The sequence below is a fragment of the Rhinopithecus bieti genome, unplaced genomic scaffold (assembly GCF_001698545.2).
Source record: "Rhinopithecus bieti isolate Rb0 unplaced genomic scaffold, ASM169854v2 scaffold_16721, whole genome shotgun sequence".
In the NCBI taxonomy this organism is placed as follows: Eukaryota; Metazoa; Chordata; class Mammalia; order Primates; family Cercopithecidae; genus Rhinopithecus; species Rhinopithecus bieti.
In genome coordinates this window covers 40,118-54,402 of record NW_016808516.1, presented here as the reverse complement: position 1 = coordinate 54,402, position 14,285 = coordinate 40,118, and the positions used below count along the sequence as shown (strand labels likewise).

The 14,285-nt window shown below is 44.1% G+C and overlaps 1 protein-coding gene across 3 annotated transcripts in view; it reads right to left on the bottom strand.

Annotated features, from left to right (window-relative positions):
• TNFRSF13B (TNF receptor superfamily member 13B) overlaps positions 1 to 13,928 on the bottom strand; it is a 31,753-nt gene extending 17,825 nt beyond the window's left edge. For 2 of the 3 annotated variants that reach the window (XM_017886803.1, XM_017886804.1), the window contains exon 1: positions 13,827 to 13,928. In XM_017886803.1, the coding sequence (XP_017742292.1) occupies positions 13,827 to 13,887 (61 nt within the window). In that variant the 5' untranslated portion in view covers positions 13,888 to 13,928. Of the gene's footprint in view, positions 1 to 4,212; positions 4,429 to 13,826 lie in introns of all 3 variants that reach the window. The other variant, XM_017886805.1, reaches the window with a different exon arrangement.
• Positions 13,929 to 14,285: the final 357 nt, after the last annotated feature.

The following is a 14,285-nucleotide window of genomic DNA, read 5'->3' as shown; positions in this document are numbered from 1 at the left end:
GGCCGGGCGCGGTGGCTCAAGCCTGTAATCCCAGCACTTTGGGAGGCCGAGACGGGCGGATCACGAGGTCAGGAGATCGAGACCATCCTGGCTAACACGGTGAAACCCCATCTCTACTAAAAAATACAAAAAACTAGCCAGGCAAGGTGGCGGGCGCCTGTAGTCCCAGCTACTTGGGAGGCTGAGGCAGGAGAATGGCGTGAACCCGGGAGGCGGAGTTTGCAGTGAGCTGAGATCCGGCCACTGCACTCCAGCCTGAGTGACAGAGCGAGACTCCGCCTCAAAAAACAAAACAAAACAAAACAAACAAACAAACGAAACTACAGATCAATAGCAGAAGGAAAACTGGAAAATTCACAACTATGTGTAAATTAAACAACACGCTCTTCAACAACAAATTGGTCGAAGAAGAAATGACAAGGGAAATTATAAAATATCTGAGACAAATGAAAATGAAAATACAACATACCAAAAGTTGTGAAATACAACAAAAGCAATGCAGAGAGGGAAATTAATGCAAATACATACACTGAAAAAGAAGAATCATAACCTGATCATAACTAAATCATAACCTAATTATATACCTTGAGGAAATAAAAATAGAAGAACAAACCAAATCCAAAAATAGCAGAAGGAAAGAAATAATGAAGACTAGAGCAGAGATCAATACACAGAGAATGAAAAAACAATAGACAAAATCAACAAAACAAAGCTGGCTCTTTGCAAAGATCAACAAAATTGACAAACCTTTAGGTAGATTGACTATGAAAAAGAGAGATGACTCATATTATTAAAATCAGAAATGATATTAAGAACTTTATTACTCATTTTACAGAAATAAAAAGGATTATAAAAGAATACTATGCACAATGGTACACCAACAAATTTGATAACATAGATAAATATGGACATATTCTTAGAAACACACAATCTACCAAAACTGACAAATGAAGAAATAGAAAATTTGAATACTCCTATAACGAGATTGAATCAGTAATCAGAAACCTATCAGTGACAAGCTCAGGACAAGATTGCTTTACTAGTGAATTCTACCAAAACATTTAAAAAGGAATGAACACCAATTCTTCTGAAACTCTTCCCAAAAATCAAAGAGGAAAGAACATTTCCTAACTCATTCACCAAGTCAGGATTACACTAATACAAAATCACAATAAAGATTTCACAAGGAGAGAAAATTACACACCAATATGCCTTATGTATGCAAATTGAACTCAATGGCACATTAAAAGTTTATTCACCATAACCAAGTGGGATTTATTTTTGGAGTGCCATGGTAGTTCAACATACATTTTATCAACTAGTAAAATGCACCACACTAAAGAAATGAATAGTAAAACTAAATGATCATCTCAATTGATGCAGAAAAAGTGCTTAACTAAATCCAAACTTTTTAATGATAAAAACACTCAAGAAACTACGAATACAAAGTAACTTTCCTATCATGATAAAGGCCATATTTGAGAATCCCACATTCTCAATGGTGAAAGAGAAAGCTTTCCCCTAAGATCAGAGCAAGGCCAGGATACACATATTTGCCACTTCTCTTCAACATAGCACCAGGAGCACTAGCCAGAGCACTTAGACAAGAAAAAGAAATAAAAGTATCCACAGTGGAAAGGAGAGCATAAGATTATCTCTTATCACAGATAACCCAATGTTATATGTAGAAAACCCTAACAATTCCATTCAATGGGGAAAAGGACAGTCTTCCACAAATGATACTGGAAAAATCTGATAATCACATACAAGAGAATGAAGTTGAATGCTTCCCTAACACCACATACAAAAAGTAACTCAAAATGGACTAAGGGCTAAAACTATAAAACTTTTGGAAGAAAACATAGTGGGAAATCTCCATGCACTAAATTTGACAATATTATCTTGGACACAGCACCAAAGGCATAGGCAATGAAAGGAAAAAACTAGATAAATTGGACTTCATCAAAATTTAAAACTTTTGTGCACCAAAGGACACTATTGAGAGAGTGAAAAGACAACTCACAGGATGGGAGAAAATATCTTCAAATCATATATCTGATATGGGAGTAATATCCAGAATATATAAAGAACTCCTGAAACTCAACAACAAAAAACCAAACAACTCAAGTCAAAACTGAGCAAAAGGCTTGAATCAGCATTTCTCCAAATAAAACATTCAAGTGGTCAATAAGCACAAGAAAAGATGCTCAACATCATTAGTCATTAGGGAAATGCAAATCAAAACCACAATAAGATATCATTTCACACCCATTAGGATGGCTATTATTTAAAAATGGAAAATAAGCAGCATTGGAGATGTGAAGAAAGTGGATGTGAAGGCACTGCTCATGGGAATGTATAACAGAGCAACAGCTGTGGAAAAGTCTGGCAGTTCCTTAAAAAGACAAACATAAAACTACCACATGACCCAGTAATTCCACTCCTAAGTAAACATCCAAAAGAACTGAAACAGGGATGCAAACGGGTACTCGTACCCCAACATTCAGAACATCATATTTGCAACAGCCAAAGGTGGAAACAGTCCAATCATTTATCAGCATATGAATGGATGAAGAAAATATGTTACAGGTACACAGCAGGATACTATGATGCTATTAAAATGAATGGAATACTTATACATGCTACAACATGGATAAACTTTGAAGATATTATGCTAAGTGAAATAAGACAGTCATATAGAGACAAATATTGTACAATTCCCCTTATCTGAGGGAAGTAGAAGAGGCAAATTCACAGAGTTAGAGAGTAAAATAGAGGTTAGCACAGGCAGGCTAATTGATTAATGGGTTCAGAATTTCTGTCTGGGGTCATAAAAAGGTTTTGGACATAGATAGTGGTGCTTGTGCATGTACGTAGTGCCACTTAGTTGAATATGTCATCATGATTAAAAAGGTCAAAATTTCATTATATATGTTTTACTGGCAAAAAGTGGAAATAGAAAGCGGAAAGTAAGCAGAAAACGGAGCAACGCCTTAAAGTTTATGATAGAAAGTTATTTTCAGTCTAGAACATTGTTATCTATCAAGTGCGAGGTAGAATAAAGACTTTCTCAGACATGCAAGATCTTGGAAGCTACTGGAGGACTTGCTCCACTGAATCTGGGGAGCGGATAAAAAAAAAAACCAGCGGTGGTGAAGAACAGGACCCCTCTCAGCGGAGAGGGGAAGGTGAGCATTCTTGGCATGATGGTGAAGGACTTCCCCAGTGACAGCTGCTTGGAGGTCTAGAGGGCACTCTATTCCAGCTAAAATGGGAGAAGGGTAAATGTCATCAGAGAAAACATAGAAGTGATAGGTAAGTGAGAATGTCTGACCAACTGACAGGGTGGATGTGTCCCAGAGCTGGAGATGAATTACATGCATAGAAAACAGAGGAGTTACCAACTCCAGGGAAACAGAAGACATCACTAAGAAAAGAAAAGTAAGCCAGGTGTGGTGGCTCATGCCTGTTATCCAAGCACTTTGGGAGACTGAGGCAGGTGGATCATTTGAGGTCAGGAGTTCGAGACCAGCCTGGCCAATATGGTGAAACCCCCGTCTTCACTGAAAATACAAAAATTAGCTGGGTGTGGTGGTGCATGCCTGTAATCTTAGCTACTTGACAAGCTGAGGCAGGAGAATCACTTGAAACCAGGAGACAGAGGTTGCAGGGAGCTAAGATTATGCCACTGCACTCCAGCCTGGGCCACAGAGTGAGACTCGGTCTCCCCCCACGGAAAAAAGAGAAAGAAAGAAAGAAAGAAAGAAAGAAAGAAAGAAAGAAAGAAAGAAAGAAAGAAAGAAAGAAAGAAAGAAAGAAAGAAAGAAAGAAGAAAGAAAGAAAGAAAAGAAAGGTAATCACAGGACATGAATAGCAGCTCAGCTGTGGGCAATATTTACATTGTCATAAATAAATGAACCATCCGAGTCAATGAATAAGGTGGAGACTTGGAATTATTCCTTCTGTAAAAGAGGTTACTCACTGTGAGAGCCATTAGACCATTGTCAGTGAACAAAGGCAAAAACAAGTTTTCTAGGAGAGAGGAAGGAGAGCGGGGAGAACAGAACTGCAGAGGAGTTGACTTTCTGGGGCAGAGCCGGCAGCCAGCAGGTCTATCTTGACTCCAACTGAACACGTACCCCTACTTCACTGGGGACCCGGGGAGGGGAGGCTGCGTGCACGCAGATAGTGACGTCCAAGTTAAGTTCTCACCTTAGAAAGTGGGAAATCAATCCAGAGCGTCTAAAATGAACAAGTCAAGGACCAGCAGGAGGAGTGGACCAGATTCTGAGCCACTTTGGGGATGAGCCTGAGGAAAGCCACCGGGCAGCCCTGCTTGGGAACCCTGGGCTGTGAGTCATGGGGCTGGTACTCCTCGCTGTGTGACCTCGGGCACAACTTCCCCTCTTGGAGACCCAGCGTTCTCCCCTGTAAAATGAGGATGCTGTTGTTATTCACAGAATCACTGTGAGCAGCATATGCATGGCAGGTGCCTAGTGCAGTATTGAGCACGTTAGTAAAGATAACCCCCTGAGCTGCTGCCCTTGTTAATATTGCCGCTTCCAGTGATAAGGAGTACTGTGCTGGACAAGGCCCACACCTGGATCGAGAAAACAAAAATTTTAGGGGCCAATTCCTGTGTGCGTGGGCCAACTCCATCTTTTCCTCCTTGGTGGGAAGGGTTCTGTGCAGGAGTGAAGGAGCAGGGTTGAGGGGATGGGTCGGCCCCTCGTTCTTGCCCTTTACAATTTCACCAAGAAAACCTGTAGATGTGACTGGAAGAGAAGGAACAGTAAAAGCTTGGCAGATAGGAGGAATTTCTTATCTAGATTTTGTTTTGTTTTGTTTTTTTGAGACAGAGTCTCGCTCTGTCACCCACGCTGGCGTGCAGTGGCGCCATCTCTGCTCACTGCAAGTTCCGCCTCCCGGATTCACACCATTCTCCTGCCTCAGCCTCCCAAGTAGCTGGGACTACAGACGCCCACCACCACGCCCAGCTAATTTTTTTGTATTTTTAGTAGAGACGGGGTTTCACCATGTTGGCCAGGATGATCTCGATCTCCTGACCTTGTGATCCACCTGCCTCTGCCTCCCAAAGTGCTGGGATTACAGGCGTGAGCCATAGCGCCTGGCCTTTCTCATGCAGTCTTTCAAGCAAACACTGATTGCAAACTTGGGCTGGGGGCTATGAGTTGAGCTCACCAGTGGGGTGGGGACAGGAGAGGATTCCAGCGTGCAGAGACAGGGTGTGTGCCCCGATGAGGCTGCAGCCTGAAACCTGAGGGACGTGCATGGGAATGGATGGTGACCTTACAACCTGGCTTCTGCTAACCAGGAAGGAGGAGGAAGAAGAAATGGAGGAGGAAAAGAAGAATGAGGAAGAGGAGGCAGAAGAGGAGAAGAAGGGAAAAAGAAGAGAGATGAAGAAGACAGGGAAGAGAAGGTGAGGAGAAGGAAGGAGAAGGAGGAAAAGATGGTTTTTGGTTTCTGTGAGCTGTATTTTGAAATAGACCACTGTGACTGCTCCCATCTCCACTCAGAATGAACTTTCAGAGATGTTCAGGGTTGACAGTACACCATCCCCATGCTTTTTTGTTGTTATTTTTTCTTTTTTGAGATGGAATTTCACTCTTGTTCCCCAGGCTGGAGTGCAGTAGTGAGATCTCAGCTCACTGCAACCTCTGCCTCCTGAGTTCAAGTGATTCTTCTGCCTCAGCCTCCCGAGTAGCTGGGATTACAGGTGTGCACCACCACACCCAGCTAATTTTTGTATTTTTAGTAGACGGGGTTTCGCCATGTTGGTCAGACTGATCTCGAACCCCAGACCTCAGGTGATCTGCCTGCCTCGGCCTCCCAAAGTGCTGGGATTACAGGCATGGGCCACCAGGCCCGGCCTCCCATGCTGGTTCTAAAGGAAGAAGAACTTAGTTAGGTCCTGGGAGAACTGGTCAAGTCACCTTCTCAGTTTTCTGTTTGTGAAATGGGGACAGCCACTTCCACCCATCATAATTTTCACCTCCTGTCAGCTCATGTTGAAAACAGATTCGTCATGGTTCAGTGACCCAGAGTGTGCTGGAGTGAAGTGCCCACGGTGGGGAAAGCACGGCTGAGTCATCTTGGGAAGGACTCAGGCTGTGCACAACCTCAGTTTTCCTGACCTGTCAAATGGGGATTCTAGGCTTTCTTTTGTAGATCTTCTCAAGGGTGTGTACATGACAAGCATGTAACTGGCCCAAGATATGGCTGCTAGTATAAATATAAATAGTGTGAAATATAATGGGTTAATATTTATCATTTTATAATAATGTAAAATAATTTTAATATTAGGGATAATTAAATTTTCTTTTATAGAGACAGGGTCTTGCTCTGTCTCTACAAAATTACAGTGGTGCAATCATAGCTCACTGCAGCCTTGAACTCCTGGGTTCAAGTGATTCCCTCCCCTCAGTTTCCCAAGTAGCTAAGACAACAGGTGTGATCCCCTGTGCCCAGCCAATGATAATCATAAATAATGATAGTAGCATCAAATTAGTGCTCTGGGCCAGGGGAACTATTCCCAGAACCTGAACTCCCAGCACCCACTGCTGGGTGACATTTCTTGTTGGTAATGTGACATTTCAGGCTGTAGCCATTCTGCCTCCCCCTACTGCCTCATTTGTCTCTGAATCCAGTGCCTTCCATGACAACAGGCACACAGCAGGTGCTGGATAAATGCTAATCAGTAGCTGGATTCCTTGTATATAGTTGTCCTCAGTAAAGACCTGTGGAAGAAAAAGCAAGCCACATTCTTGCACTGTGCTGATAGACAGCTGGGCAGGGATCATATTGAGTTTCAGCAGCAGCTCCCTCCCTGCCTGCATCTCCTCCATCCAGGGAGGACGCAAGGAGAGGTGCCCTGATGAGGAAAGGGGAAAGTCCTAGCTGTTGCTTTCAACCCTTAGAAGAAAGGATTCTTGGCACAAAGTGACTGGGCCAGAAACGAGCACGGGAAATAATTTCCCTCGTATCAAAAAGCAACCCAATAAAATATTTAAATGTGAAAAGAATAAAAATATGTAAATTTAATAGAGAAGAAACCATTTCATAATTGTTTTCCATCATCAAAGTGTGAAAGGCCTTTCTAACTATGACCCAAAATCCATAAAAGAAAAGATGCATAACATAGAATCCACAAAACAACAGGCAAACAAAAAAACTTTTTATGGCTGGACACGGCAGCTCATGCCTGTAATCCCAGCACTTTGGAGCCCGAGGTGGGTGGATCACCTGAGGTCAGGAGTTCCAGGTCAATTTAACCAATATGGTGAAACCTTGTCTTTACTAGAAATACAAAAATTAGCTTGGCATGGCGGTGTGCACCTGTAATCCTAGCTACTCAGGAGGCTGAGGCAGGAGAATTGCTTGAACCCGGGAGGGGGAAGTTGCAGTGAGCTGAGATCGCACCACTGCACTCCAGCCTGAGTGACAGAGTGAGACTCCATCTCAAAAACAAAACAAAGCAAGCAAGCAAACAAACAAAAACAACAACAAAAAAACTTCTTTATGACAACAAACACCCAAGTCCAAAGGCATATGAAAAGCAGGCACAAAACCTTTGCAACTGAGATCTAAAGATCTAAAGAATAAACAGAAAAATAGGCTGGGCACGGTGGCTCAAGCCTGTATTGGGAGGCCGAGACGGGCGGATCACGAGGTCAGGAGATCGAGACCATCCTGGCTAACACGGTGAAACCCCGTCTCTACTAAAAAATACAAAAAACTAGCCGGGCGCGGTGGCAGGTGCCTGTAGTCCCAGCTACTCGGCAGGCTGAGGCAGGAGAATGGCATAAACCCGGGAGGCGGAGCTTGCAGTGAGCTGAGATCCGGCCACTGCACTCCAGCCTGGGCGACAGAGCAAAACTCCGTCTCAAAAAAAAAGAATAAACAGAAAAATAAAGATCAGCTACTCATGAGAAAAATGGGCAAAGGACATGAATAGACAGTTCAGACAGGGAAATAAAACATAAGAATGTCTCATTCAAAAGAGACAGGCAAATTCAAACTACACTGATACCATCTTCACCCTGAGATTGGTAAAACTCCAAAAGCTTAATAAAACCTTCTATTGGCAGAGCCTGTGGGGAGAGTGGCGTTCTTATTCATTACGGAAGGAGAGTAAATAGAAATAACCCCCATGGAGGGTAATTTGGCAGCGTTTGTCAAAATTACTGATGGATTTACCCACTGACCCAGTGATTAAATTTTGAAATTTATCCTGAAGTGTGAAATTATAAATTTACTGCAGCAACATTTTTTTTTTTTTTAGTATATGTGCTGTCAAAGCGAGCACAACATTTGCTTTTGTGTGTTTTTTCTTTCTTTTTTTTTTTTTTTTTTTTGAGATGGCGTCTCACTCCATCTCCCAGGCTGGAGTGCAGTGGTGTGATCTCAGCTCACTGAAACTTCTGCCTCCTGGGTTCAAGCGATTCTCCTGCCTCAGCCTCCCGAGTAGCTGGGATTACAGGCACCCGCCAGCATGCCTGGCTAATATTTGTATTTTTAGTAGAGATGGGGTTTCACCAGGTTGGCCAGGCTGGTCTGGAACTCCTGACCTCTGGTGATCTGCCCGCCTCAGACTTTCAAAGTGCTGGGATTACAGGTGTGAGCCACCACATCTGGCCAATTGCAGCAACATTTGTAATAGCAGAAGATTAAAAGTAACCCAATATCCATCAGCAGGGAATTGACTGAGTAAATTACAGTACATTTATACACTAGATTGTTATGTAGCTATCAACAAAAGTAATGAGGAAGCTCTCTGTATGTTGCTATGGAAAGAACAGCAAGACATATTAACTAAAAAAACAAAAACAAAACAAGGTATATAATGGCATGGCTCGTAGGCCCTGTTTTTGTTTTGGAGGTTATTTTTGAAAAAAGGGGAAAGTTCTAATTATATTTGTAAACGGTCACGTATGCATAAAAAAATTCTGTTAAAAATAAGAAACCAGGCCAGGCACAGTGGTTCACACCTGTAATCCCAGCACTTTGGGAGGCCGAAGCTGGCAGATCACGAGGTCAGGAGATCGAGACCATCCTGGCTAACACAGCGAAACCGGTCTCTACTAAGAATACAAAAAAAAAAAAAAATTAGCCAGGTGTGGTGGCGGGTGCTGTGGTCCCAGCTATTCGAGAGGCTGAGGCAGGAGAATGGTGCAAACCTGGGAGGCAGAGCTTGCAGTGAGCAGAGATCGCACCTCTGCACTCCAGCCTGGGCAACTCTGTCTCAAAAAAAAAATTTAAAAAATAAATAAATGAGAAACCAAAAACACTATTTTAAAGAAAATATTTAAGAAAAAAATTAATAAAAGAAATGAGAGACATACATGAAAACTAAAAAACATTGCTGAAGGAAATTAAAGATTTAAATAAATGGAAAGCCATCTCATGCTCATGGATTGAAAGAAAACAAAGCATAGGCCGGGCGCGGTGGCTCAAGCCTGTAATCCCAGCACTTTGGGAGGCCGAGACGGGCGGATCACGAGGTCAGGAGATCGAGACCATCCTGGCTAACACGGTGAAACCCTGTCTCTACTAAAATACAAAACTAGCCGGGCGAGGTGGCGGGCGCCTGTAGTCCCAGCTACTCGGGAGGCTGAGGCAGGAGAATGGCGTAAACCCGGGAGGCGGAGCTTGCAGTGAGCTGAGATCTGGCCACTGCACTCCAGTCCGGGCGACAGAGCAAGACTCCGCCTCAAAAAAAAAAAAAAAAAGAAAAGAAAACAAAGCATAGTTGGAAGACTCATGGTTCCCTACTTCAAAACTTATTGCAATACAATGCTAATTAAGATAGGGTGGTACTGGCATCAAGACAGGTATAAATCAATAGAATGAAATTGAGAGTTCAAAAATAAAGCCTAACAGTTATGATCAATGGATTTTCAACAAGGATACCCAGGCAATTCAATGGGAGAAAGAATAGTGTTTTCAAAAATATTGCTGGGTCAACTTAGTATTCACGTACAAAAGAATGAATTTGGACTGTTATCTCACACCACACACAAACATTAACTCCAAGTAGATCATAGACTTACATGTAAGCGCTAAAACCACAGAACTCCTAGAAGAAAACATAGAATTAAATCTTCATGATCTGGGGCTAGGTAATGACACCAAATTTGCATGTGATAGAAGAGAAGATTGGGCCGGGGCGCGGTGGCCTCAAGCCTGTAATCCGCAGCAACTTTGGGAGGGCCGAGAGCGGCCCGATCACAGGTCAGGAGATTGAGACGGCATCCTGGCTAACACGTGAACCCCGTCTCTACTAAAATAAGCAAAAAAACTAGCCGGGCGAAGGTGGGCCAGGCGCCCCGTAGTCCCCAGCTACTCCGGGAGGCTGAGGTAGGGAATGGCGTAAAACCGCGGAGGCGGAGCTTGCAGTGAGCTGAGATCTTGGCCACTGCAACCTCCCAGTCCGGGAGACAGAGCAAGACCGCCTCAAAAAAAAATAAAATAAAATAAAAAATAAAAAAATAAAATAAAAAAAAAAAGAGAAGATTGATCAAAATTGAACTTAATCAAAATGAAAACTTTCGTGCTCCAAAGAAAATCATGAAGAAAGTAAAAAGACAATCCACAAACTTGGAGAAAATAGTTACAAATCTTATACCTGATAAGGAGCTTGTATCCAAAATATATAAAGAATGCTTATAACAGAATAATGAAAAGACAAATAACCCAATTTTTATAGGGACTAAATATTTCAATAGACATTTTCCCCCCAAAAAATATAAATGGCCAAAAAGCACATGCAAAAGATGCTCAACATCATTTGTTACTAGGGAAATGCAAATCCAAACCACAGTGAGATACCACCTCACACCCCCGGGATGGCTGGAATGAGAAAGACGGTCAATGACAAGTGTCAGTGAAGACGTGGAGAAATCGGAACCCTCGCGCCTAAAGTGAATTATAAAATAGTGCAGCCACTTTGGAAAGCATTTGGCAGTTCCTTTAAATGTTAAACATAGAATGTATCATATGACCCAGCAATTCCACTTGTAGGTATCCATCTACTTAAGAGAAAAGAAGATATGTTCACTTAAAACTTAAACCCAAAAGTTCATAGAAGCATTGTTAATAATCACAGTGACAAAAAGTAGAAACAACCCAAATGTCCATCCACCGATGACTGGATAAGCCACATGATATATCCGTAAAATGGAATGTGATTTAGCCACAAAACTGAAGGAAGTACTAATACCTGCTACAACTTGGACGGCCCTTGAAAACATTATGCCAAGTGGAAACAGCTAGTCACAATACACCACATATGATTCCATTTATGGAAAATGTCCAAAATAGGCAAATCTATAGAGACAGAGAGTAGATTAGCCTGGGGCTAGGGAGGAATGAAGACTGACAAAGTTTCTTTTTGGGGTCATTGAAATGTTATAAAATTAGCTTATGGTGATGGTTGCACAACTCTGTAAATATACTAAAAACACAGACTTGTACACTTTATACAGGTGAATTTCACAGCATGTAAGTTATATGTAAATAAAGCTACTTATTCTAGGGGAGGTGGGAACTTGGCAGATGGAGGACAAGGAAAAAAAAAGACTTTCTATTGTAAATCTTTCAAGACTTTCTGGGTTTCAAACCATCTGACTCTACTATCTATTCAAAAGCAAATCTAAAATCAAAGGATCAAACAAAATTAAAGACAGACCCCTGATTCTCCCCATATTTGGGTGGAGGAGCAAAGAGGAGAAAGCCGCCACCCACCGCATATCACCATGAAGGGTTGGTTGAGTGGAAGGTGGGCAGGAGGTTCTATGTGACAAGGGCAGCCTTGGAGAGGTTCCAAGACCCATTCATTGCCTGGAAGCCACCAAAGCCACTGGACCTGAAGGAGAGACAGAGCCTGACTGACCAGATGGCAGATACCAAGCTGACCAGAGGGCCTGTCCCTGCCCCCTCCTCTACCACCATATGGACCTACATAAAATCCCAGAACCATCATCAAGTGCCAAAGGAGGGTGGGAAAACCCCATGACTGACACCAGCCAGGCAGAATAGAAGCTTGAGAGAGAAGCTCCATTGACAGAAAGGGAAGAAAGGGAACTCCTCTCTGACACTAGCTCTGTGGGCTGGGCTCACACTCTGGGCCACCACAAATTTGGATGCAAGATGGAAACTCTCTCCTGCATCCCGAGACCAGACAGCAGCCAAGGAGGGTGATTCTCAGAGCCCTCTGCTTGTCCCTCCTTACGTGCTTGGCTGGTTAACAGGTGCTATACCAAGAAAGATCTCTGTGATCAAATTTGTTTGAAAAACACTGGGTTAAAGAAAGTCAAGGCATTTTTTTAACTGCACGCCTTCTCAGAGCCTTTCCTTGTGACTCCCCAAGAGGGGGTCTGGCAGTTTCATCAAAGCACTTTTGTGTTTTTGAGGGATGTCTGGTAGGAAAGACAGTCTTCTTCATTTTACACTGAGGGGAAGCGGCTCAGCCAAGGTCCCAGAGTGGGTCAGGGCTGATTCAGCAGCACCAGACAGCTTCTGCCACTGCCAGGTCACAGTTCTAGCTGCGTCCTGACTCGTGGTGCCAGAGGCCTGGGCAATTTCATCCTGTGTCAACGCAGCCTCTGGTCACTGCCTTGTCCAAGTCTCTCAGAAACTTTATGTATTTGAGCCCCTGGCTTCGTAGATTCTGGGGACGTAGTGGCTGGACACAAAAGAGGATGGGAGAACAGATTTGCTCCCTGCCTGGTGTGTAGGACAGAGCAGCAGGGAGAGGCTGTGAATCTAGGCTGTGCCCCGGTCCATCTGGCCATGGGTTCTGTCTGCACAGTGAGGGACCTGGGGCCCTTTCATAAATCCTTAGAAACTCACTCTGATAAAAATGCTATAAGGTCCGGGCACCGTGGCTCATGCCTGTAATCCCAGCACTTTGAGAGGCTGAGGCAGGTGGATTACCTGAGGTCAGGAGTTTGAGACCAGCCTGGCCAACATGGCTAAAGCCTATCTCTACTAAAAATACAAAAAATTAACCAGGCATCGTGGTGAGCACCTATAATCTCAGTCACTTGGGAGGCTGAGGCAGGAGAATAGCTTGAACCCTGGAGGCGGAGGTTGCAGCAAGCCAAGATCATGTCATTGCACTCTAGCCTGGGTGACAGAGCAAGACTCTGTCTCAAAAAACAAAAAAAACTATAGGACAAATAGTCCAATTTTGTCAACAAATAAATAACCGAGGAAAAAAATGGGTGGAAACTGTTATAGATTAAAACATAGCCAAAAGTCTAATGTGGGCCAGGCTGATTTGAACAAATCAACTGAGAAAGACATAGATGAGACAGTCGGGGCAGTTTGAACCCTGGCGGGCTATGTGATGATGTTCAGGAATTGTTGTTGCAGCAGGGGTGATGGTATGATGCTTAGTTTTTTGTTTTGTTTTTAGAGTTTGTGTTCTTAAGGAATAGATCCTGTGGTCTCTACAACTCAAACAATCTGGTGTTTGAGATTAGCATTAAAATGGTCCAGCGGGCATGTAAGGGGGAAAATGGGGGGTGTGCGGGGGCCATGGTGACAAAGGGAATTCCTGCTGGTGTGGCCAACCCTGCAGCCTCGGTGGCTTCTCTCCCGCAAGGCAAGCCCCACACCCCAGAGGCATCCAGATCCAGGGCTCTCCATGTGCCCGGGGCTTGGGGAGGCTGGGACTGCCCTAGTGCGTGGATCTGCTGTCGTCCTTGCACCCACCGGACCCTGCCAACCCCTACGGCGCTGAGGCCCAACCCTCCTCACACCTCACACCTGCCCTCCTGCCCTCCTGCCCGGCTACTCACACCGCTCCTCCTGGTCCACACGGCTCCGGCCACCTCGCCTGCTCCGGCCCAGGCCACTCATTACTCAGGATGCTTCTTATTAGTCTTAGATTTGATTAGTGCCTGGGCTGCACTTCCTGGGTTTTCCCCTCAACCTGTTGGATGTAAATCAGCCACACCCACTCCCGCCCCCATGCCTGTGCACTGGGTCTAAGGAGCCCAGGTGGGTGGCAGCAGCCCAGGCTCCTGGCGTCCCATGGGGTACACACAGAGCAGTGGAAGGCCTGCTGGGCCTTGCGATGAGGTATTGACTATGGGATGGCCCAGGCTTTTCTAGATCTGACCCTGGCCATCCCTTGGTCCTGATCGCCTGCCCCCCTGGCACACACCCCAAGCCAGGCCAGCTCTCCAGCCCCCCAGCAACACTCAGGCTTTTCCCTCTTCCTGGTTATACTTATTCTATTCATTGCCTGGTCAGCC